Source organism: Cavia porcellus, unplaced genomic scaffold (genome assembly GCF_034190915.1).
Source record: "Cavia porcellus strain 051 isolate PalLab524CR breed Dunkin Hartley unplaced genomic scaffold, mCavPor4.1 scaffold_17, whole genome shotgun sequence".
Classification (NCBI taxonomy): Eukaryota; Metazoa; Chordata; class Mammalia; order Rodentia; family Caviidae; genus Cavia; species Cavia porcellus.
The window spans coordinates 29469435-29491302 of record NW_026947500.1 but is presented as its reverse complement, the minus strand read 5'-3'; the positions used below and the strand labels follow the sequence as shown (position 1 = coordinate 29491302).

At 45.5% G+C, this 21868-nt stretch overlaps 1 protein-coding gene across 1 annotated transcript; it reads right to left on the bottom strand.

The window, feature by feature from the left end:
• Positions 1 to 3912: 3912 nt before the first annotated feature.
• On the bottom strand, positions 3913 to 13474 carry LOC106027320 (tumor necrosis factor receptor superfamily member 11B-like). The gene is made up of 6 exons (XM_013150873.3): positions 13364 to 13474; positions 9908 to 9991; positions 8387 to 8498; positions 6941 to 7015; positions 5656 to 5738; positions 3913 to 5133 (listed from the first exon to the last, which is right to left on the bottom strand). Exons 2-6 carry the CDS (start codon positions 9945 to 9947, stop codon positions 5087 to 5089), a joined length of 357 nt encoding a protein of 118 aa, XP_013006327.1. The 5' UTR covers positions 9948 to 9991; positions 13364 to 13474; the 3' UTR covers positions 3913 to 5086.
• Positions 13475 to 21868: the final 8394 nt, after the last annotated feature.

Sequence of the window (21868 nt, the reverse complement as noted above, 5' to 3'; positions counted from 1 at the left end):
GGAAGTATCTTGTTTCTTCATTAATTTTGAAGCTAGTTTTTCAGGTAACATCATTCTGGGTTGGAGGTTACTTTCTTTCCGGACTTGGAATAATTTACTCTAAGCTCTTCTTGATTTGATGATTTGTGTCAAGAAGTCTGTTATGATTCTGATGAGTTTTCTTTTCTAGGTGATCTGTTTCTTTTCTCTGACAGCTTTTAATATTCTGTTCTTGTGTTGACTTTGGGAGATCTTGATTATTGTATGTCTAGGTGTACATCTATTTTAGTTATAGCTGGCTGGAGTTCTGAATGCCTCACTTATATGAATATCATTTCCATTTCCTATGCTTGGGAATTTTTTTAATTATTTCTGTAAATTGCCTTTGTACTTCATTTGTGTTTACTCCTGCTTCTTCGCTCACATTTTTTTTTTCTTCTGAAGTTATAGATCCTCTTGTCATCCTCTAGCCTTTGTATCGTTACTTCCTGGTTCATTGTTATTTTTAAAAAATCTTTCCTTTTGCAATCATGAGCTGCAAACCTGTCTTCAAGGTTCGATAGTCTATCTTTAGTTTCTTTCAAGCAGTTTTGCCAGCTTTAAATGGAGTTTTTAATTTCCTGGTAATTTCCTTGAATCTATTTCATGTATTCTAAACCTTTTTTACATTCTTCCCCCACACTCAACACCACCCAGTGCAGTTCTCCAGTCGGCTGCTCCCCTGCAAAGGCCTTCAGACTTGCCAGCCACCACTTTCACTGTGTCCCTGTGTCCCCAGGTTCCAACAGCTCTTCTCACACAATGGTTCTGACTCTGGGTGAAAGCTTCACCAGCTCCCACATTCTTTTATTTAAGTTTTTCTTTTTTTATTCTCTCTATGGGCTTCAATTCTCACTTTAGGTCTTCCTGGTCGAGGGGACCGACTTTCTTAATTTTGTCTTCCCCTGGATGCTGTATCCCAGCATCTGGACTGCTTCTCTCAGAGAAGTTGTTTACTCTGCTGCTTACTGTTCCGCCATCTTCTTGTACTCCTCCTAAATTTGTTCTTTAGCATAATAGTACCTGACTGTACATCTCAGTACCTGTGCTTGGGAGATATAGAAAGTGTTCATGTTTACCTACTTGGTATGATGAATGTCAAAGTGTGCACACATGCAAAAAAGTGTCAGTCTGAAGTTTTTACCTACCATTGTGCTCCATCTATCAGGTTTTGTGTACGTTTCCCTGAGCATCACTGGGGATAAAATACACCTGCACTAATCTTTGGCCATGGAAATGTGTACTTTACCATTATGAAAAGTGGGTTTAGTTTGAGTTTCCTGATAAATGTAGCCAAATTCAGTGCAGTAGTATGTGGAAAACAAGATTTCCAAGTTGAGGAGGAAGTTAAAGTGAATCAGAAAAAAAAAGTGAATCATCAGATCATTCCTGCCTGGATGGTGAAGATGATAATGAAGTTAATATTGGCCATGTCAGCCAAACTTCCTGTGAGTGTGAAATGGAGCAAGAATTAACCAATACAGACACAGGAAAGACAGAACTCTTTGATTTAGATGATCATAAAACAGCAATGTGAGTACATAGCTGACTAATCAAAATGGTACAAAAATGATCATACAACAAAATACAAAGAACCAATGTTAAAACTAGCTCCTAAAATATAGTGAGAATCTTGTCATGAGTGAAGACTGTTGGACTTTGAATGCTTGCATTTCCATTCAGTGTTAGAAATTGTTTGCAACAGATGAATTGCTACAAGAAAGTGTGAAATAACAAATGCTGAAACACAGTGAAATGTTCTATATGCACTGAGAGCCATATTCAAAATTGGATTGATTATGTCACCTCACCAGCTGAACTGAAAGCACTCACAGGTCTGCTGTGCTTAGCAGGAATTTCTCATGGTCATCACAGGAATAGAAAAGACTTACGGAAAAGTGATGGGTGTGAGTTTTAGGTGTGCAGCATCATAATAATGACATGAGGATATTTGTTTCCTTCAAATTTGCCTGAGGTTTCATGACAAAATCACCTGCGAAGAGGTAAAAAGCAGTGATAATCTGGCTGCTAACCACTCATTGTTGGAGAGCTTTGTAAGTAATTGCCAAGCAATTCGCACACCATCTAAACACGTGAACACTGATGAACATCTCCTAGCATTTCATGGGTGTTCTAGCTTTACTTGTATATTCTCCTAAAGCCTTTACAATATGGAATAAAATTTATACCCTTGTAGGTACAAAGACACATTATGCTTTCAATTTAAGAATTTGTGCAGGAACACAGCCACCAGATCCTTATTCGTGTCATCATAAACCAAATGATGCTGTGAACAGACTTGTTGCTCCCATCTCCCAACTGATGGGGATGAGACTTTTGATAATTGGTTTCTCAGTTTCCAGCTGATGTCACCTTTGCTAACAAAGCACAAGTTGATCAGTGTAGGAACAGGATGTAGGAAAAAGCAAACAAAGTAAACGAAATATTGCAATTATAAAACAGAGAATTGAATAGTATAGTATTTGGATTTTAGAAAGAAGTATCCCTGGCCTCACATATGGCAAAGGAAAACAAACTAGTACTGCAGGTGTCAACATGGTACCATAATGGAAATTTTGATGGGCAAACTCTAGGAAACAGAAGTTTGATATGGTAGCTTTCTACATCAAAGCCAAAGGCAGGGTAGATGTTTTTGACGACTTACGCAGCAACTTGATGTCACTTGAAACACAAAGCATTGGCCCGTGTTGCGTTTTACTCCATCCTAAACATGTGTGACAGTTTTCTGAGAAACTAAGTGCGCAATATGATGGTGAAGGTTTCTTAGAAGATTAGGATTGGAATTCTTCAGAGCTCCTTTACAGCAGAGGAAAAACAAAACGTTTCTGCCCAGGGAACTGTGCAAAGGAAATTGTGGAGCACAGTGGTGAGCTGACAACCATGAGCAGCATCACAAAGCCCTCCCATGATAGCAAGAAAAGCAAAAGGATTTCCACTGTGCCCTACTGAAAAGGACAAGAAGACAAAACACATGTGCTATCAGTGTAAGCCACACTTGTGTATGGGATGTGCGGTTTTCATGTGTGCAGACTGTTCAGGGTGTGACAGTTGAGGCAGAGATTATTTGTGTGGCAGGCTTTTGTTAGTATTTACATTGTAGTTCACATAGGTCTTTGTTTCTGTCATTATTTTTTAGGATTTCTAAGCAGGTGAACTGCTGATGTGAAAATGGGGATGTGTATTCTAAGCATGCTTACACAATTGATATTTTATTAATATCTTATTTTCTGCTGAGTACACACTTTATGTTTAGTAGGAACCTCCTGAAAAAACAGGACGATGAGAGGTGACAAGAATGGCTGCCAAATAGGAAAGGACAGCTAAGCATCTGTGCTCTCAGTGTGAGTGAGATGTGTGCGTGGAACATGCAGTTGTCACAAGTGAAGACGGCCTTAGGCGTGACAACTGAAGCAAAGAGTATTTGTGTGGTAGAGTTGTATTGGTATTCTCATGGTGGTTCATACAGGAATTTATTTCTGATGTTATGTTTCGCAAGCAACTACACAGCTGGTGTAAATGTTGATGTTTATTCTAAACAGGCAATATGTATTAAGAATTAATATTTTATATTCTTCCTATTTTATGTTTCTGTTCACTGCACATTGTATAATATAGTAAGAACCTCCTGACAAAACATCTAGACCTGCAAGAAGTCAGTATGCTCTACAAAAAGGCCAGGAAAGCAAAACACATGTGCTGTCAGTGTAAGCCTCGCGTGTATCTGGAACACTCTGTTGTGATGTGTGAAGACGGCCTCAGGTGTAAGAACGGCAGTAAAGATCAGTCTTGCTATAGTGCTCTGTGGGTATTTGCTTTGTAGTTCAAACAGGAATATATTACTATTGGTATTTTTTAGACTTTGGACACCAAAAATGTGATATTCAAAATTTTAATGCCTTTTTATAAACATTCAATAAATATTTAAAAAGCAAACCTTTACATTTTGTTATTGTTTTCTGTTCCATATATTGTTTAATATATTAAAACTCATAAAATTAAAGTTAATAATTGTTCAGTAGAAATACTCTAAAGAATAAATGTAGGTATTATATACACACAGTAATGTACCTTTATGGCAAAGTAGGCATGATGCCCAGTGGGCCACACACTTCCAACATACAATGGCACAAGATAAACACTGTTAATCCAGAAGGTAAAAATAGGGGAATAGAAAGAAATGGGAAAGCAAGAACTAAACCCAGCATGGCACACATTAAATTCCATAGTACCCAGTCCAGCATCCTGTGTAATCCGTGAGAAGAGATGTCAACTCCCAAGGGCTTGAGTGGCTCTACCATATGGCACTGTGGGTGGTTGCAGTTCTCCTGGCTTCCAGCATGGGCAAGCTTGGCTCACTCCTGGCAGTTTTCCCCACTCAGGTGATCCAAATTCCTGGCCTCTGCAGTCTTCTGGGGTGTCCAGCGCATTTTATGCTTCACATTCACAGTTTCGCACACTGCTGTCTCAGGGGCACACTGCCTGGCCTCCCAGACGTTCTGAAATCTGGGCAGGCCATCCTGATCACACAACTCTTGCATTTTGAATGCACCTAAAATCAGCGACGCCTGCAAGGTCTGCTACCAGCTGGAGCAGTAGCCAGCTTTCCTTCTCTGTTTTCTGGACCGCTGAGCACTACAAAACCCATCCTGAGGATAATGTCCTTAGACTGACACCATTCTGCAGCAGGGAGCTCTGGGGCTCTTTTCTCAAAGCAAAAGCCTTTTGCAATTTTGAGGTTGCAAAGGGTGAGGTTCATCTAGATACAAGCATAACAAATACCAAAGTATCCCTTGCATATTTTTGGCTTTCTCATGTCTATGTCTCAGTTTCCCCATCATAAATCGATTTTTGAAAATAAGAAGATCCTACCTGTCTATAAGGGCTTTGGTTCCCATCTGGGCATTAGAATAGCTACCTAATTCTCAGGTACTGACAACACAGGCAGCTCCTTGAGCAGCTGCTCCCTTACCTCCCACATAGGTGATCTAAGAGCTGACCCTGGTCAGGAGTGTCATCTCCATCTGTGTTACACTTGAATGAGCCATCCTCATGCCAGATCTGCACTCAATGTGTCCTGCAAATCACTGCTGTTATCTGAAAAATCAGACAAAAAGCTCGTAATTAGTGTCCACTACACATTCCACCCTGAGATCTTAGGACTCAGGACAACCCATATCATCCCAGGTTGGCAATCACGTCATATCGAGCCTCCAGGAAGCTGAGGGGAGAGCCTGACCATGCCTCTTTTCCTAGTCATCTGCTTCCACACAGATTCTGGAAGCTTCTAAGTGGCCTGTGGCCCTTTGTAATAACAGCTTCCAGTGGCCATCTGTGGCCTGAACCCATTTAACATCCCCACTGAATCTGGCTGAACAAGTGCTGCCCAGAGAGGCCAGTCTGTCTGAGACTGGACCTGGTGGAGAGGAAACTCCTTCATGCAGATGTCAGAGACCTGTCTGCCATCAAGCAAACCTTAGGTGCTATAGAGCTGTGGTCTCTGGTGGCCTCAGTTTCCTTCAGACATTGTCCTAAGGGAGGAGAACTCTCTCCTGTGACCACAGTGTAATAAGGAGGAAGAGGACAACTCCACTTTGAATCTCACCCCACACAACCTACCTTCAACCAGGACGCCTTCTGTTCTTCTCAAGGAACTGTTACTATTAGTTTTGCTGTTAGACAGACTAGTATGCACCCAGGGTCTGTGTTTCATAAAAAAACAGAAGAAGGCTATACCTCCCAGGAGAAGTATGATGCATAGGCATGTATACAACCAGTTTCTCCTTTCTAAAACTGAGAAACAGAAAATGCCTTCGTAAGAGCAGGAAATCCAATTTCTCTCCTAGTCCCACTATATAGAGCAAACCAGAAGGCAGCCTCAAGAGAGGCGCAGAGAGCAAGCTGAGCACAGGTGGGGATGTGGGGAGGCTGCCTGGCTCCCACCAGTGAGGGCAGGTAACAGCTTCACACAGCATCCAGGCCTGACTATTGGATGAAATGGTTTGTCAGCAGTCCCATGCTAGGCCTGTGACCTCTGCACTTAGAAGCTTTTAAAACATTTCCAGACTTCTTTGTCTATTTTTCCTTCTTGGTCAACACTTTTGTTGTAGTATCATAAATCAGTGCCAAGTCCAATGGCATGAAAGTGTCCCCTAGTTCTAAGAATTTACAAGATTAGGATATGCTTTTAGGTCTTAGACTTTTAGTTTATCTCGAAAGAACTTTTGTTCATGGTATGTAATGAGGATTCATGTGAGTGTCTGGTTTTCCAGAATCATTTGTTGAAAAGACAGTCCTGAACCCATTAAATGACCTGAGCTCAAAGGTCTATGTCCCGTGGAGAACAGTTTAAAACACAGGTAACAAATGTAAAAACATAAATGCAGTGTGATTGCTTACGGAGCCATAAGGAATGAAGCAGTAACTCACTCTGTAACCTGGGTAAACCTCAAAACTGTGATATTCAGTGAATGCAGCCAACCCAAAAGGGTCACAAAGGTTCTGAGGCCACTGACACACAAGACCTGGCACAGCCCGACCCACTGAGATAGAAAGCTGAGGAGTACTTAGCAGAGGCTCATGGGCTGTGGCGTCACAGCTGAGGAGGGGTGGGGACTCCATTTTGGGGAGATGGGCATGTTTTGGAATTAGAAGAGGAAGGCGATGTCAACTGAGCTTAACACATTAACTTTTAAAGGTTTGATTTTAGGAGGGTGGGATAAGGGGGGAAATTATCACATCATGTTAACCATATATACAAATCTATAAATATGAAACCTAATAATCCGTGTTACCAGTGTGAACTAACAGAAAGAGCAGAGAAACAATACGTTTAATTTCATCTCAGTAAACTTTACCTCAGTATAAAACAGCCAGGTTAAAAATAATATAGTAACCCTCTTACCTGAATGAGCCACTCCGCAGACTGTGTTTGATAAGGCATTGCATTCCTGCAGGACTGCCGGTCCCATCAGGACACCTGAAGAGAGACTCCCTCAGTCAGTTCTGTCCACCTGGAGCTTGTCCCTTTCATAACCAGCAGAAGGAGGCTCTGCCTCTCTTGGTGCCTGCCCAACTTAGTAAGAGACAGGTAACCCTCCCTTTCATCCCTACTGTTCCCAGCATGATCACAATCTTTACAAGGCATTTGAGCGCTAATGCCCTAAAGCTGACCAACTTTCCTCTTCTATGAATATGGCTGCCTCACTGGTGGCCCATGCACAGAAGCAAAACTGGACTTGCCTTTTCTTTTTATCAGAGCCTCAGGGTCTCAGGGTTCCTTCCTAGTCACTGCACCCTACAGGCCTGTTGCTCATGCTGATAACATTAGTACTAGCTCGGCCTGCATGAAGGGGACTCTGTTACTTGCTGACTTCCTTCATAGCTTTAAACTGCACTTCACAGTACAGTGAATGTCTTCCATTTCTCTACAAATCATGCCTGACCTTCCTCTTTGGCTCTTCTTTCCTTTGCTATGCCTTGCTCATCCTTTGGTGTGCCAACTCTCCTATAAATGAATGAGGCTTCTTCTTACACCATGAACTCCAGACTCCCTTAGGATACACTGCAGAAATCGCTAAGACAAACACCCCTTAGGGACCCTAAGTCCTTGCTCAGGCTGTTGCTTTGCTTCCTTTTGACAGAAACCAGCCTTGGAGATGTGGCCAGGTGAGTCCTGGTCCCCTGTGCCACTACAGGGGATACAGAACAGCATTCCATGGGCAGAGAGAGGCATCAGGCAGCTCCTCAGTACCTTGGTGTTCAGAAGACCCTGATGTGAAGACTCCATTGCTACGGGGGCCACACTGCAGCCCATCAGAGAATGGTGAGTGGAGAATGAGGCCTTCCATTAGACAGTGCTGCAAAGCCAAGTCCAGCATCCTTTCACAGGGCGTTATGTGCAGAAGAGGAAGAAAACCAAGAAGATGATGAGCTAGGAGAGGACAGCAAGTCTGCACCTGACAGCTGGAAGCTGATTAGTATAAAGGAAACCCGAAGGGACCGTGAGGAATGAGTGGCCATGACAGAGAGCAGGAGAGTCATGGAGATGTGGAGAAAGTGGAGGCATGAAAGGGCCAAGGAACACATCAGAGAGCCAAAGGCCAATCAGAAAATCACAGCATAAAGAACTCAGGTAAAAAGAAGGTGTGCAAATAGCAATTGCCTGGGCTGTGATTCGTTTGGCTGCCTTCTGGGGAGAAAAGATCAGAGAAGCTTCTGGCCGCGTGGGAGCCATCTCTCTGGGCTACTGCAGACTGAACTGACTGCTGGAGGTCCCCACAGACCTGCTGATTCTCAGCTGGTAAAATATAACACCCTGTCATGCCACCTCCAACCCATGTCCACATACTTATCACATGGCGTGCAGCATTCCAAACACCCAATGTCCTCAGAGAAGTAGCCTTGTTTGCACTCACATTTCCAGTCATTGGTTGGGGAGCACTCTCGTACCATTTCTTGGTCTGAAGTCGAAGGAACACTGGGGTCAGCTCACAGTGGAGCTCCTGACCTCACCCAGGCCCATGACTGTGTAGTTATTACAAACGGGAATACCAGGTGTCCCCTGTACACAGCTTAATCCACCAAAGCAGGTGCACTAAGGTCTTGTTTAATCTCAAGCAGATCTATGGAAGTGAAGCGTGGTGGGGCACACCTGGATTCCTAGCACTTGGGAGGCTGAGGCAGGAGGACTGCAGGGAGTTCAAGGCCAGCTTAGGCTACAAAGTGAGTTTAAAACTATTCTCAACTTCACAGTGAACCCCTAGTTAAAAAAAAAATTCTGTGGTAGCCACTGGATTCTATTTTTCCAGCTATTCTACATGTGTGACAACTTTCATAATACAGAATTGATCATTCTCTAGAAATTGAGCTTGTGCGTGTTTCATCATGTATTTTGAGCTTCTAGATCGAATTGGCTATTTGCGGTGAGAAAAAATGACAAAAATCTCAAGGAAATGCTTTCTTTTCGGCTGAAGCATGATTAACGCTGTATTCACATTGTTCTTACTCTGACAATACATTAAGGATCAGTTTTCATGCCAATAAAAAGTTTCCCACTGCTCTGCTACAGCATCGGTTTGCAACTACTTCCTCCGAATGCTGGATGAACGGGTATTCTCTATTTTCTCTATGTTTTCAAAGGTAAACCCAGAACACCTAAATATCGGAAGCTCAGCTTCATGTCCTTCTTTAGAGCCCATTGTCAGCAAGAACACTGCTGGATCTCGGGGTGCAGGTGTCATGCCAAATCCCTGGAACTCACCAGCCCGGCAGGTGGAGAAGGGCAGCAAGACTCCAGACCATTGGCATATGCTGTGTATGTCCTCGGCTCACACCTGACACACACTCCCTGGGTGTGGGGTCTCATGCAGTGCTTCTCCACATACTGAACTGTGGAAGCGGTTGGGCAGAGGTGAGTCCTCACAGGGGCCCACCTAGGTCCTGGAGGCTCAGTCCTCTAATGAGTCAACAGCAATGCTGATGCCTTGGAGTGTAAGTTCAAACCGATATGGAAGTAATAGGTACCTAGACATGATTAAGTGGCCAGCTCCTCTGGGGGCGTCCCTGTGAAGCTGTCCCTCCAGTTCTCCTCTGTGAACCTACACTGTACCCTCTTTAGGGTTCAGTGCTCACCATGGGGGGTGACCTCAACCCAGCTGGAATTGCTAAACACACCCTGCCCTCTCAGTACCTACAGATACACAGTCTGATGTACACACTAGGGGTCCACCTCATATGGGACAAGAGACACCTATCTGGGTTCTAAAGAGTAAGCAGCAGGTGAAGGCAGTCCCTGCTCCTCACACAGCCTATCTAGTGCAGCCTCTGCTCTGCTCCAATGGCCACCTAAATCCTACATCCCAGGACTCACCTGCAGGGCACATCTTGCAACAGTAGTGGCCAGCATTCATGTATTCATCATTGTTACAGGACTCAAGCCAGAATACTGTAGGGTCTGTTTGTAAATAAGCTCAGTTATGGTGATTATCTTCCCGTTGAAAAGCACAAGAAATGTCTAACTAGCAGCCCACCCTTACTGGTAATGATTTGTCTAGAAGCAATGTTATGAAGCGGTGGTGAACAAGGAAGCAGCAGGCAGTGCTCTCCTCTACTCTCCTAACACTAATCATTATGAGCAGGAGCCCTCTGAGCTACACAAGTGAGGAGCTCTACAGCTTGTAGCTTCCCAAGAAGGCTGAGTTAATAAATCCCAGTGAGTTCCAGTCAAGGTTGGCTCTTTACACTTTAACAGCTACCTAGGTTCCTTCCTGGCAGCCATACATGTGTTCTCTAGGAAAAGGTGAGAGTTGAGGTGGTCGATTTATTAAAGTTTCATACTTTTTTTTAAAATCGGTACAGGGGATCGAACTCACGACTGCCTGCTTGCAAGACAGATGCTTATGCTGCTGAACTAAATCCTCAGCCCCCCTAAAGTTTCATACTTTATCATCTCGATTTAATGGGTCTATTTTCTGATCAGCAATTGCTGCCTCTCACCATGGAGGAGCAAAAACAGAGCACGGGAGTGGCTGTGACAGCTATCCCCAGTTGCAGCTGTTTCTGAGGGTTATCAAGAATCCAGGCCTGTGCTCTGTTCCCTGTCATTTTTCCTCTTTCTCCATCTGGAAGCCAGGTATCCAGGGTTATAACCTTGAAATGCACGTGCATAATTGGAAGATACTAGAAATTATCATGCATGCTCAGGGGTAGTTTTGGCCCAGAAGCCATCTAAGAAGCAAATAAATTGATTTTGCAGGCTCATCCCTGAAACAAAAACACCTGACCAAAAGACAAAAACAAAAATATAAACAAAACAAAAACCGAAGGAATGAAGCAATGACTCTAATTCCAGTAGTACAAGATTCAGATGTCCAGTTTAAACAACACCAAGAACAACAAGAGTAACAACAACATCACAGGCATAGAAAGGAACAGGAAGATACAACTCATTCAAGAAAAAAGACAGCAGGTCACAGGCAGATGAGAAATCGAAAGTGAGACATATAAAGTCTGCGGGGACATGATGTATGAACAAAATGAAAATAGCAACCCCAAGAAGAAATATGAAAAGAAAGAGAAAGAGACACCCTGGAGATCAACAGTACAATATGTGAAATGAGCAATTTACTAGGCAGGTTTCAGAGGACAGAATAAAAACCAATCGAGCTTGAAAATAGGAATATACAAGCAACAAGTCTGTGGAGTACAGAGAAACATGACTAAAGAGAAAAAGGGCACCGAGCCTAAGAGACCTGCAGGATGCTTCCATGAAATCAGTGCACACTCTGAGATTCTCAGGACAGCAAACATAAAAACAGGCACAGTAATCGTTTGCTGTGATGGGAAAAAATATCCTGAAGTTGAGGCAAGATGTGATGCAGATATCCAAGAAGTTTAAGCGCCTCCAGAAAAACTGAGCTCAAAGAACCTGACAGGCTGGCTCAGTGTTCAGTCTCTTCAAAGGAGAAGAGAAGCAGGGAATACTGCAATCAGCCAGAAAGGAGTGCCTGTCACATCCCAGGGCTCCCCAGTAACATCTCAGCAGCTTTCTCATCAGCAGCCTCGGAGGCCAGAAGGCGGTGGGTCAGGGTGTCCAAGATGCTGAAAGGAAAACAAGGCAGCCAGGAATTCCACATCCGCCCAAAAGGAGGAAGAAAGGGAGGCGTCACAGCGCAAGACAGGATGAGGAAGCCATCAGCACTGGATGGCAAGACCTTGCCATCTGAGTGTTTCAGGTGAAGCGGACAGGAAAGGAGAAGTGGAATCCCCTGAAGCAGTAATGGGCATCTGGAGAAGTGAATACATGGGCCTCGAAGAGTTAGTATGTTTTGCTGTGTGATCATATTCCCAGTTTTAGTTTTCTGTGACTTCAAAGGCAAATACCTGAGAATAATAATTGGGCTAAGATTAGAGGTACGCATTGAATAAGGACAATTTTTTGACATCATTAAGAAAAAGGTGGAGATGCAACTGTATGGGAGCAGAATTTTCATACACTACTGATGTAAAGTTGGCACAAATTACAATGAAACTATCGTAATATTAGGTTGTTAGCGCAATTTGTTAAATGTCAGAGAAAAGAGCTGTAGAATACACAAAAGAGCTGTTAGAATATACTAACTGAAGTCAGTTAGAAATTTTCCTTATAGAAAATAAATGTGAAAAATAGAGTATCCTAGAAAATAAAGGCATAAACTGTAAGTCATCTAGAAGAATACATAGGCCTAAATCCAGTCAATCATCCCTCTGCAGCTTCCTTGGCCAGCCCTAGCCAGGGTTCATCAGCCCCTTGCCCCGCCCTGTCAGCCCACGTAGTGCACAGTTCACTCCGCCCCTCTTCTGGCTGGCCTCGCCCATCCGAGCCTGGGTCATACGCCTGAGCCCTCGGATGCCTTAGCGGACTGGGGTGTTCTCTCCCCTAAACCAGGCTCCTGCTAGCTAAGGGCATGCCTTGACAGGGGAAGGTGGCGCAGTGCCTGGCACAGCTGGCTGGGGAGTAAGCCGGGCTTGTTCATTCCAGGATATCAGGACACGCGCCAAATAAGTCTCAGGACCGCGTAGGTAAAAGTTCTCCGAGTTCTCGGGAGGCGTCGTAGAAATAGACAGGACACCCAGAGAGCTGGCTTTTCTGTCTACAGGACAGCAGGCGCTCCATCGGGTGTTCGCTGTTAATGTGATTCACGTTTATTCGGCGCCGGTTTCGGGTGCTGAGTCCGATTCCTTACTTCCCCCTTCACGTTTTCAAATACATTTTGTCACTTTTTTTTTTTTTTTTTTTTTTTTTGGCGATTCCTGTTCAAGCATTTGCTCATGAAAAGCAGGACTGAAAACTAAACAGGCCAGCGCCCTCTCGCCCCGCTCCCCATTCGTTCCCGGGGAATTCCCATGTGGTCCCGACCCGGCCGCGGGAAGTGTCCGCCGGTTCCGTCCCACCGAGGCTTACAGTTGGGCGCCCCGTGCAAGCCATCCCCAGAGGCCCGGGCGCTGTCGCGGTTGTTCAAGGGACCCTGCACAGCAGAGTGGGCTCCGGCCACAGCTCCTCCTCCGCGCGCTCCGGGGTGGGCTGGGGGGGGGGGGACTGCCGGCTGCGGGGAGGGAGCCCCGGGCGTCCGCTGTGACCCGGATCGCGGATGGAAACCCGGTCTGGGAGGCGCGGAGCGCTCGGCCCAGTCGCTGCCTTTTCCCTCTCGGAGGCTCCTGCCTGGTTCCCCACCGGAACCCCTGCCGTGCTCACCATGAGTACCTGCTCCAACAGGACAAACAGGCACAAAGCGGGGAGGAAGGTCCAGCCCATCGGAACCGGGCGCTGCTCAGCGGAAGGTCCTACCGTAGATGCTGGGTGCATGTCCTCGCCGTGCAGTGGACCACAGCTGTGGGACTGGACCCGTGCTTGGTGAAGAGAGTATGCCAAGTCGGTCTGGGACAGCACTACAGTCCTTTTTAATACCTAGTTCCGCCCTTATCCCCGCCCCTATCCCCGCCCTAGGCCCGCCTTGAGCTACATCACAGGGCTCTGCTTCCTGCCCTAGCCTGTCTGGGAGGCTGCCCTGACACCTCGGTGGGTAGGTGGGGAGAAGGGGACCAGTGTTCAGTGTTGCAGCAGGAAAGTAAGGGAAGGGAGTAGAGAGAGAGAGGGAGGAGGAGGCCAGGGGTCCTGGGTGCGGGGTCCCGAAGGCCTGGACTGGAGTCTCAGGGCCAGGTTGCCAAGACCAGGGGTCAGTACCCAGGGCCAGAGTTGTGGGACTAGGTGGTGGGGTGGCCAGGGCCAAGGCTAGGGAAGAGGATGGCCTGGGGTGGGGGGACTGGGATCCTGGTCGGGCCTAGGGTCCAGCTTCTGAGTCCCATTGCCTATGTTGCGGTGCTGAAGCCTGAGAGCTTGCGCCCAGGGGTCTGGGGACATGTAATAGGAGCTAGGTGGCCAGGTGATCTGTGGTGCAGGGCCAGAGCCAGAACTGGGGTCCAGGGAGACTAGGGGTGGAGGCCACGGCCCTGGACTGTTGGACCAGGGGTGTTGGGTGTGGGCGGGTGTGGGGAGAACAGAGGCTTGGGCCTGTGCTGTGACTGAGTTCAGAGCCAGGGGGCCAATGTCAGGGCCAGGCAGTTTCTGTTGGTCCAGGGAGAGGGCCTTGGTTCCAGGACAGGGTCCTGGAAGCTGGGTGGTGGGGAGGGTGTTGGGAGTGTGGAGGATGTTGGGGGAGTGGTGGTGGTCCTGGGGCTGCTGTGGGAGACTGGCACCTGGGTTTGGGGCCTAGAGGACCCAGGTGCCTGAGGCTGGGGCGCAGGGTCAGGGCTTGGGGCCAGATTTGGGGAGGTACCAGGTCCCATGGCCATAAACCTGGGGCTTCTGGATCCGGGGTTTGGGGCACTGAGAGCCCAGGGACTGGGGCTGGGGTCTGGGAGTACTGGGACGAGGGAGTTTGGGGGATTGGGTCTGGGACTCTGGGAGTACTGGGGCTGGGGGCTGGGGTCTGGGAGTACTGGGACCAGGGAGTTTGGGGGATTGGATCAGAGCCCCGGCCTGGTTCAGGGGCCCACAGGCCAGGATATGGGGGTCCTAGGAGCTGGGGTCAGAGTTGGGGACTTGGGGACCAGGGTATGGGTGTAGGTGTTGGAGGCCAGGGGATGGGGGACACGGTGGTGGGGCCAGGGCCAGGGTGTAGCTGTTGGAGGCCAGGGGGCCGATTCAGGAGCTGGGGCCCCAGGGAGTGAGGCCAGGGCCAGGGTGGTAGAAAGCCAAGGTCCCATGGGCCAGGGCCCTGCCATGTGTGCTCCAGGGCACTGTTGTGGTGTACTGGGGCGCCAGGAAGCCCTTGTAGCAGGGTGCCAGAGCCAGAAGTGAGGCGCTAAGGCTGAGCCTGGGGCCCCAGGGCACTGAGTCCCAGGGTTGGGGCACAGAGTCAGTGTCAGTAGGCTAGGGGTTTGCGGGCCTTGGGCCAGGAATGGTTCAGGGGATGAGGATTCAAGGGGAGGGGGAGGGGCACAGGAGGGTGCGATGTGAGGAGCCCAGGACCAGGTTTCTGGGGCCAGAAATCAGAGCCTGGTGCACCGTGGGTGGGGGGTTTCAGGGGTTGGGTACGAGGGTCCTGGTGCAAGGGGCCAGGAGGTGTGGGGGAGGCAAAATCCGGGCAGGTGCCAGGTTCGCAGGGCTGGGTTCCTTGATCCAGGGAGCCCAATTTTGGGCCTGTGTGCATGACTAGGCAAGCAGGGTTTGGGCGACAGGGGACCTGGGTGCCAGGGAGGCTAGAAGTCCAGAGAGTGGGGGCAGTGGGCCGTGGGGCCCGGTCTCGGGGTCCTGGGGGCTGAGGTCTTGGTGTCAGGGGTCTTGGTGTCAGAGGCAGCATCCAGGCTGGGGTCCGGGATTGAGACTGCAGAAGGAGGTTTGCTAAGTGTTCCATGCAAGTCTGGGCTACACAGTGAGTTCAAGATCACTGAAATACCTAGAAAGATGCACTTCTAAAGCCACACGACACCAAAGAAGAAATCAAAACATCAGCAACAATAAAACACCAAAACAAAACCAAAATCCCCAACCAAATAAAGAAAAAACCTTTGGAGTTTGGGGATTTACCTCAGTGGTAGAGCACTTACCTGGCATGAGACATTGGGGTTTGGTCCTCAGCACCAAAAATGTTTTCAAGACCTGCAGTGAGGCTCTTCTCTTCACATAAAAGCATCACTATAGGTTCTTCTGTTTCCTGATAAATCAGTTCAGAAACTGTCAAAGAAAAAGTGCTCCCCATCCCTGGCATTGGTGGGGGCACAGCTTTGAAACTAAGGCAGTTTTTGCTGTGCCCTAAGTACCCGTTCTCCACATCTTAGCCACACGCTGTCAATGGTTGATCTCCCAGTGCTCCGTGGTGGCCCTGCCCTTACCTGTGGCTCAGAGCGGCTAGAGCATGCTGTGTGTTCTGCTTGTCTTAGTCCATCACCCTGAGGGGTGCTCAGGTGATCAGGGACAAAGGAACAAAGGGCAGGTGCCTGCTCTGGAGCCTTAGCTCAGGGCCAGTTTCCCAGCAGAGTGTGCTATGAGGTCTTCCCTGATGGTCATTTTCCCACCCAAGTTTATGGACCTAAAAACCCAAGAGCATTATTAAATCATCATGCCTTCATTTCTGTCTCTTCAATAATCAACTAAATAAACAACGAAAAATGTCCCAACAAGAGACAGAGCATGGAGGAACACTAGGTCCTTTACCTGTCACTCTGTGAAAGTATAACGTGTATTTATTCCACCCCTCCACCTATGTGTTCTCTTAATGAAGCAGACAGGGTCCCTGATGGAGATAAGAGACAGGGTCTACAGCCTTAATCCATGATGGTTGCCCACTGAGAGAGAAGATGTGTGTTTCCTACACTCTCGCTTACCAACAACGTATGAAATGCACCCTCCCTTTGTTGTGGCTTGGCTTAACTGATGCATTTAACTAGTGCCTGTACTTGACTCACAAACATAGAAAATGACTCAGGGTATAAGTCCCATGAGAAAGCAGAATGCACTGTAGCTACAGGAGAAAAATTAACCTGCTCAACAAAAGAAGCAGGATACAGGTGTCAACTGTACATTAATGAAAGATTCGAGCCAAATAGTTTCCAACAGGATGTATTTTGTGGTTCTCCCTTTTAAAAACTCTGTTTCTTTCCAGTTTGGGGCCACTTGTTTGGGTCCAGAACCAGGGGTAGGGGCTCTGTATACAAGTGGTTCTGAGCTCAGTGAATTAAATCCCAAATTTATCAATTTGGCTGCTTGGCTTCCTATATTGTTGTTCACAAACCCATCTCCCCTTGTTTTCTTGCTCTCTGTGGAAAAACAAGGAACCTTGTAATAGCAAGCGGCACCTAGAATATTCCCAAATCAAGGAAAGCTGCTATGCTACAGGGTGTGGTGAGACACATCTATTACCACAGAACTGGAGAGGCTGAGGCAAGAGGATCATGGAGAGTTCAGGGCCAGCTAGGCTACATAGAAGGTTCAGGACCAGAATGAACTGAACAGCAAGACCCTGTCTCAGAAAATAAAATAACAAACAAACAAACAAAAGTAGGCTGAAGCTTAAGAAATACCACTGTTTTGATCTTACCCCTAAGTGAGCAGAAATCCACTAGTAGGCAGCTGTTCTGGATGAGGAATGTAGGGCCCTACCCATGCTGGAAAAGCACTGTACCTCTGCGCCCCAGCCCCAGCCCTGCAATGCTTTTACTTATTGATGTGCAGACATCTTTGCCGTGTTCTGAACGCAGGCCTTGTGTGTCATAGGTAACATAAATAGATTCTCCCATTTCTTGGCTTAAGATTTCAAGTTTGTATGTCTACCAATGGACGTGTCATTCCAAAGTAATGGTGTTTATCAGTCTTATTGATGGCACTGTGATTTTTTTATAAGTTACATGGATATTGTTTGGTGCCTTAAAGTCCTAGTCTTTATTTTTTTGCAGCCTTGCTTCTCCTGTGTGGACCTTAGTGTACTGAATTTCATGTCTGAGGACAGATAGAGCTCCATGCTGAGCTGACAGTTTTCCTTATGGATAATCAGCTTTCCATGTTTGGGATTGTATTTGAAGCCATATGTAGCAAACCATGTGGGTCTGGGCCACATCTTTCTGAACCCACTGCTGTCCCACAGGTCCCCCATCCTAGCCCTACACAGACTCAGGCCATTCTCATTGTCCCCTCACACAGAACTGTGACATCAGGGTAGCCTTGTGCTGGCTGCGCTGTGGACCTCAGGTCCTTGTAGCATCTGTTAGCTTTTCATTCAAGAAACTTCCTTTTGGGAATCTCATTAGGAATGCACTGGTTTTAAGGATCACTCCATGGAGAAGAACTGGCAATATCTTTCCATTTTCTATGCAATTACTGTAGACTCATGTGAATGTTGTTTGCTAATGTTACACATCTTCTGCTAGATTCATTCCAGTATCTCATATGGCCTTTGGCGAATGCAAATATGTTTCTTTTTTAAAAATTATATTTTTATAAAAATATGTCATTGTAGTCATATAGTACCTTAGCTGAATTTTTACATATGAATCTTGTATACTGCACTTTTGTTAAATGCGTTAAAAATCCTAATAGTTTGTAGTTGGTGGTTTAGCTATCTACATGTGTGATCATGATAAAGAGAAGCCTGATGACCACTTCAAGAATGAAACCCTGTGTGAGGGGACCATTGCAGCTACGTGCCTGATAGACAGAGCCACCTTTCTTGGGTGAGATCCATGGGAGGCAGAAGTAGAGTCAGTGAAGCTCTGGGATGTAGTTGAATGGTAGAGAACTTGCTCAAAAATTTTAGGATCTTATGTTCAATTCCAAGCCATGAAAAAAAAACCCAAAGAGAAAACAGAACAGTGGCACCATCACCCTTGCCTGCCCATGGCCACACACTTACCCTCCTTTCTGCACTTGGAGCAGACCCAGCAGGATGGCTTGAGTCTGGAAGCCATGAAGCTTCCAGACCCACAAGATGCATACTCTGCAATGCCCTGGTTTTCCTGGCAGGGTTTGGAGATATGTTCCCTTGTATGAGGAAGTGAGAATGGTGACATTGGCCCAAGGATGCCTTCTCCAGCAGAGCACCAATCTGCAGGCCGTGTGACTGGTTGCCTCATTCTTTAGGAACATACACATATCTGCTCCAGAGTCTTCAACATCCTTGGAACCTTCAAGGGTGACGCCCACCGCAGTCTTTAGCTAAAATGTGTCCTCCTCAAGAACTGAGACACTGTACCACCCTCCTCAGAATGCACTGGCAGAAGGTTTTGGATCTGTAGGCTATGCTCACCAAGTCCTTGCAAGTGTGTCTTCATCCATCTCCACCTACTGTCCCAGGTTCTTAACTGCCAGGGTCCGGTTTCACTGAGGAGCATTGCGGCCCCAAATGGATAAGCATCTGGTAATGGCCCCAGCATTGCTCCTGCTCCAGTGCTCTCCACTAATGGCTTTAGCGGAAGCATACCAGGGATGTGCCCACATCCTGGCTACATGCACCTCATGCACCCCACACATGAGCCGAGTTCAGCAGGTGTTAGGTCATGCCCGTCCTGTCTCCTTTGTTCTTCAGCTATGGTGTGTACAATGTGCAGATATGCATGGTGGATATGCACATGTGTACCATGACCTGTGAGCTCTTGAGTTTTCTGTGGTGAAGGACCATGAGAGGATGAGAAAATCAAAGACAAAAACTGGGATCAGGTGGATCCCTTCCTCTCTGGATGGGAAGAAAAGAATTGCCTCCTCTTTGAAGGACTTTTATTTATACATTTAGCAACAGCATTGTGGGCACCCATTTACCTAGCAAACCATTGCTTGCATTATCAAGGTACTTAGTGTTTTCCTCACTGGAGCAATTTCTTCACGAGGTTCACCTGGATGGTCTTTGTTTTCCAACTGTCCCAGCACGTTGATGAATTTCCAGCTTCAGAGGCTCCCTACATACCTCTTTTCTGTTTTGTTGTAGCACAGGATGGAAGGATGGTTGAAGCTGGAGGAGCTGCATTTGGAGAACTCTGTAAGAGGCCTTTTCCTTCTTGAACCCTTTTCATTTTAAATGCAGTTCAAGCATTTTAAGGCCTTGTATTCTGTAACTGAAACTCTGTACAGACCAATAATGCATAACAGACACCTATCAGTGTAATTGGCAATTGTCAGAAAGTGTTAGTGATCTGAGTTTTTAACAGCTAATATTTACTATAGCACTGTTTATACTTCTTATATTTGTAGTTTTCTACAAGATTTTTAAGACCAGTTTTAAGGGAGACGTCTATTGGTACATTCAGTTTTCTGGTATCTGTCTATGTCAGAGAGGTCTCCTCAGGGATTGCCTTCGAAACATGCTTGGGACTACATCTGTGTGGGTCATCTGAATGAGTCCTGCCATTGCTTGCCTAACTGGCTTTCTATGAAAGCTTGAGATACTCTCTCCTGGTGACTCTCCTTAGGTATGTCACGTACCAATGATCACATTGGTGTGTGGTCTCATAATCTTGAGCAGCAGACCAAAGTCTCACCGAGTTGTGGGATATTAGAGCAGAGCTTCTCTTATATCTTGCATCCTCACTGATCTCAATGATCTGGGCCAAAATATTGGTTATCCCATTTAGCCTGTTTATCTTTTTAGTTTTGGTCTCCAACCCTCAGTTTTTGAACATCCACAAGAATAGATTGATAACAGTACAGTGTAGTAGTGGTAGTAAGCATAACATTACTGTCTTATCAAAACATCAGGACCTTACAGCATAAAAATTATCATTATTTTTAACATCCATGGGTGTTTTAATATTTGAGTACTTGTGGAATGTTAACAGTTATACATTTTACACAGAAAAGTGAAAATCACAACCATCTACAACATTATAGCATGACAATCATGATGACATTTTGTAACATATCTGAATTTCCATTTTGACATAAGATACCCACTTTACATCAGTCATCCCTAACACATCAAAGACTTTTACCTAATTTGTTAACCTTTAGTGGGATGCACATCTCATAATTTTTTGTTAATGGCAAAGTTCTGAATCTGAAACAAAACTCTGTTTCCATAAACAATCCTTGTTTTACATTTTGGAAGACCTGTACATCTGGAAGCATGAATACATTAATACACAATGAGGTTAGTAATAATCATTTGTCACCACCATAAGAATAGCATAAATCTCATTGTATTATTTCTTTTGACAAATATATTACATAATATATTACAATAATATGTTGATTATCATGTTTTAAAACTTTATAAAATATATTACAATAATATAGTTCTATAACATTGATTGAGGTATCTTCTATAAGACTATGGAGATGACTGGGGCCTCTGATCAATGAACAAGACCAGGTTAATATTACCAGGCAGACACTTCCTTATTCATCATTGGGGGTCTTGTCCAATAATCACCCCCACACAATGGATCTATGTTTAATTATCTTAATAAAGCTTTGATTACTTTTGTAAACCTAATCACAACAGTGAACATAGTATTTTTGAAAAATGAGACATTCGCAAGTCATAATAAACAACAATATACATTATACACAATGTACACAATTAATCTTGGCATCATTTTGACTAGTTGGGAACCCAGGTGGAAGCTTGCTTTTTAAATCTATAATCCAGATTAAACTTTGATGAACTGGTCTAAAACTCAAAAGAAAAGAGAACAATTATTGTGCTCAAATCAAATGGGACAGCTGTTCACAGAATGGGCAAGTGGACAAACATGGACAGATGATCTATTTGGACTGCAACAGACATAGAAACAAGCACAGAACTTGTTAGGGTCTGAGAGAGCTTTCTATATTCCTGGGGCGTATTTCTACATTTGTATCATGCTGCTTTGTTGAACTTGCTTATGCCCGTGCTCTCCAGGCTGGAACACGTGTTCCTCCAGCACCCACATGCTCAGCGTGTTTTTCAGGCATTCCACGCCCTGCTGTGCAGGCACTTGTGCTTTCAGCTCCACACATGTGAATGATCACTAGGTCAGGACACTCAACAACATCTTAATAGACTGAACAAGCAAACACATACACAGGCAGACTGGCAAACATCTTACAAAATCAGAGTGCACTCCAATATCTTTTTAGTCAAATCAAATTATGGTAACTTTTTAGTATAAAATTATAAAATTCATAACTATAAATACAGAAAATGTGTTGTAGGTCATTTAGCAGAGATCTCTTGTAAAGGAATTTGGAAAGAACAAAATCTTATCTATAATTAATTATCTATGATTTTTGTATTTTATCTTGAGACTATTAGTGACTTTTGTGAACTCTTAATTCATGCAACTTTTAGTTTGATTCTCTCTACATACTCTTATCAGACTTTTGATT

Excerpts from the sequence above, each read along its gene's own strand:
- LOC106027320 (XM_013150873.3), bottom strand. The coding sequence starts at position 9,947 with ATGAATGCTGGCCACTACTGTTGCAAGATGTGCCCTGCAG. Across the intron at positions 8,499-9,907 it reads TTGCAAGATGTGCCCTGCAG|ACCAAGAAATGGTACGAGAG; the intron begins GTGAGTCCTGGG and ends CTTCGACTTCAG. Across the intron at positions 5,739-6,940 it reads CTGCGGAGTGGCTCATTCAG|ACCCTGGGTGCATACTAGTC; the intron begins GTAAGAGGGTTA and ends TATGAAACACAG.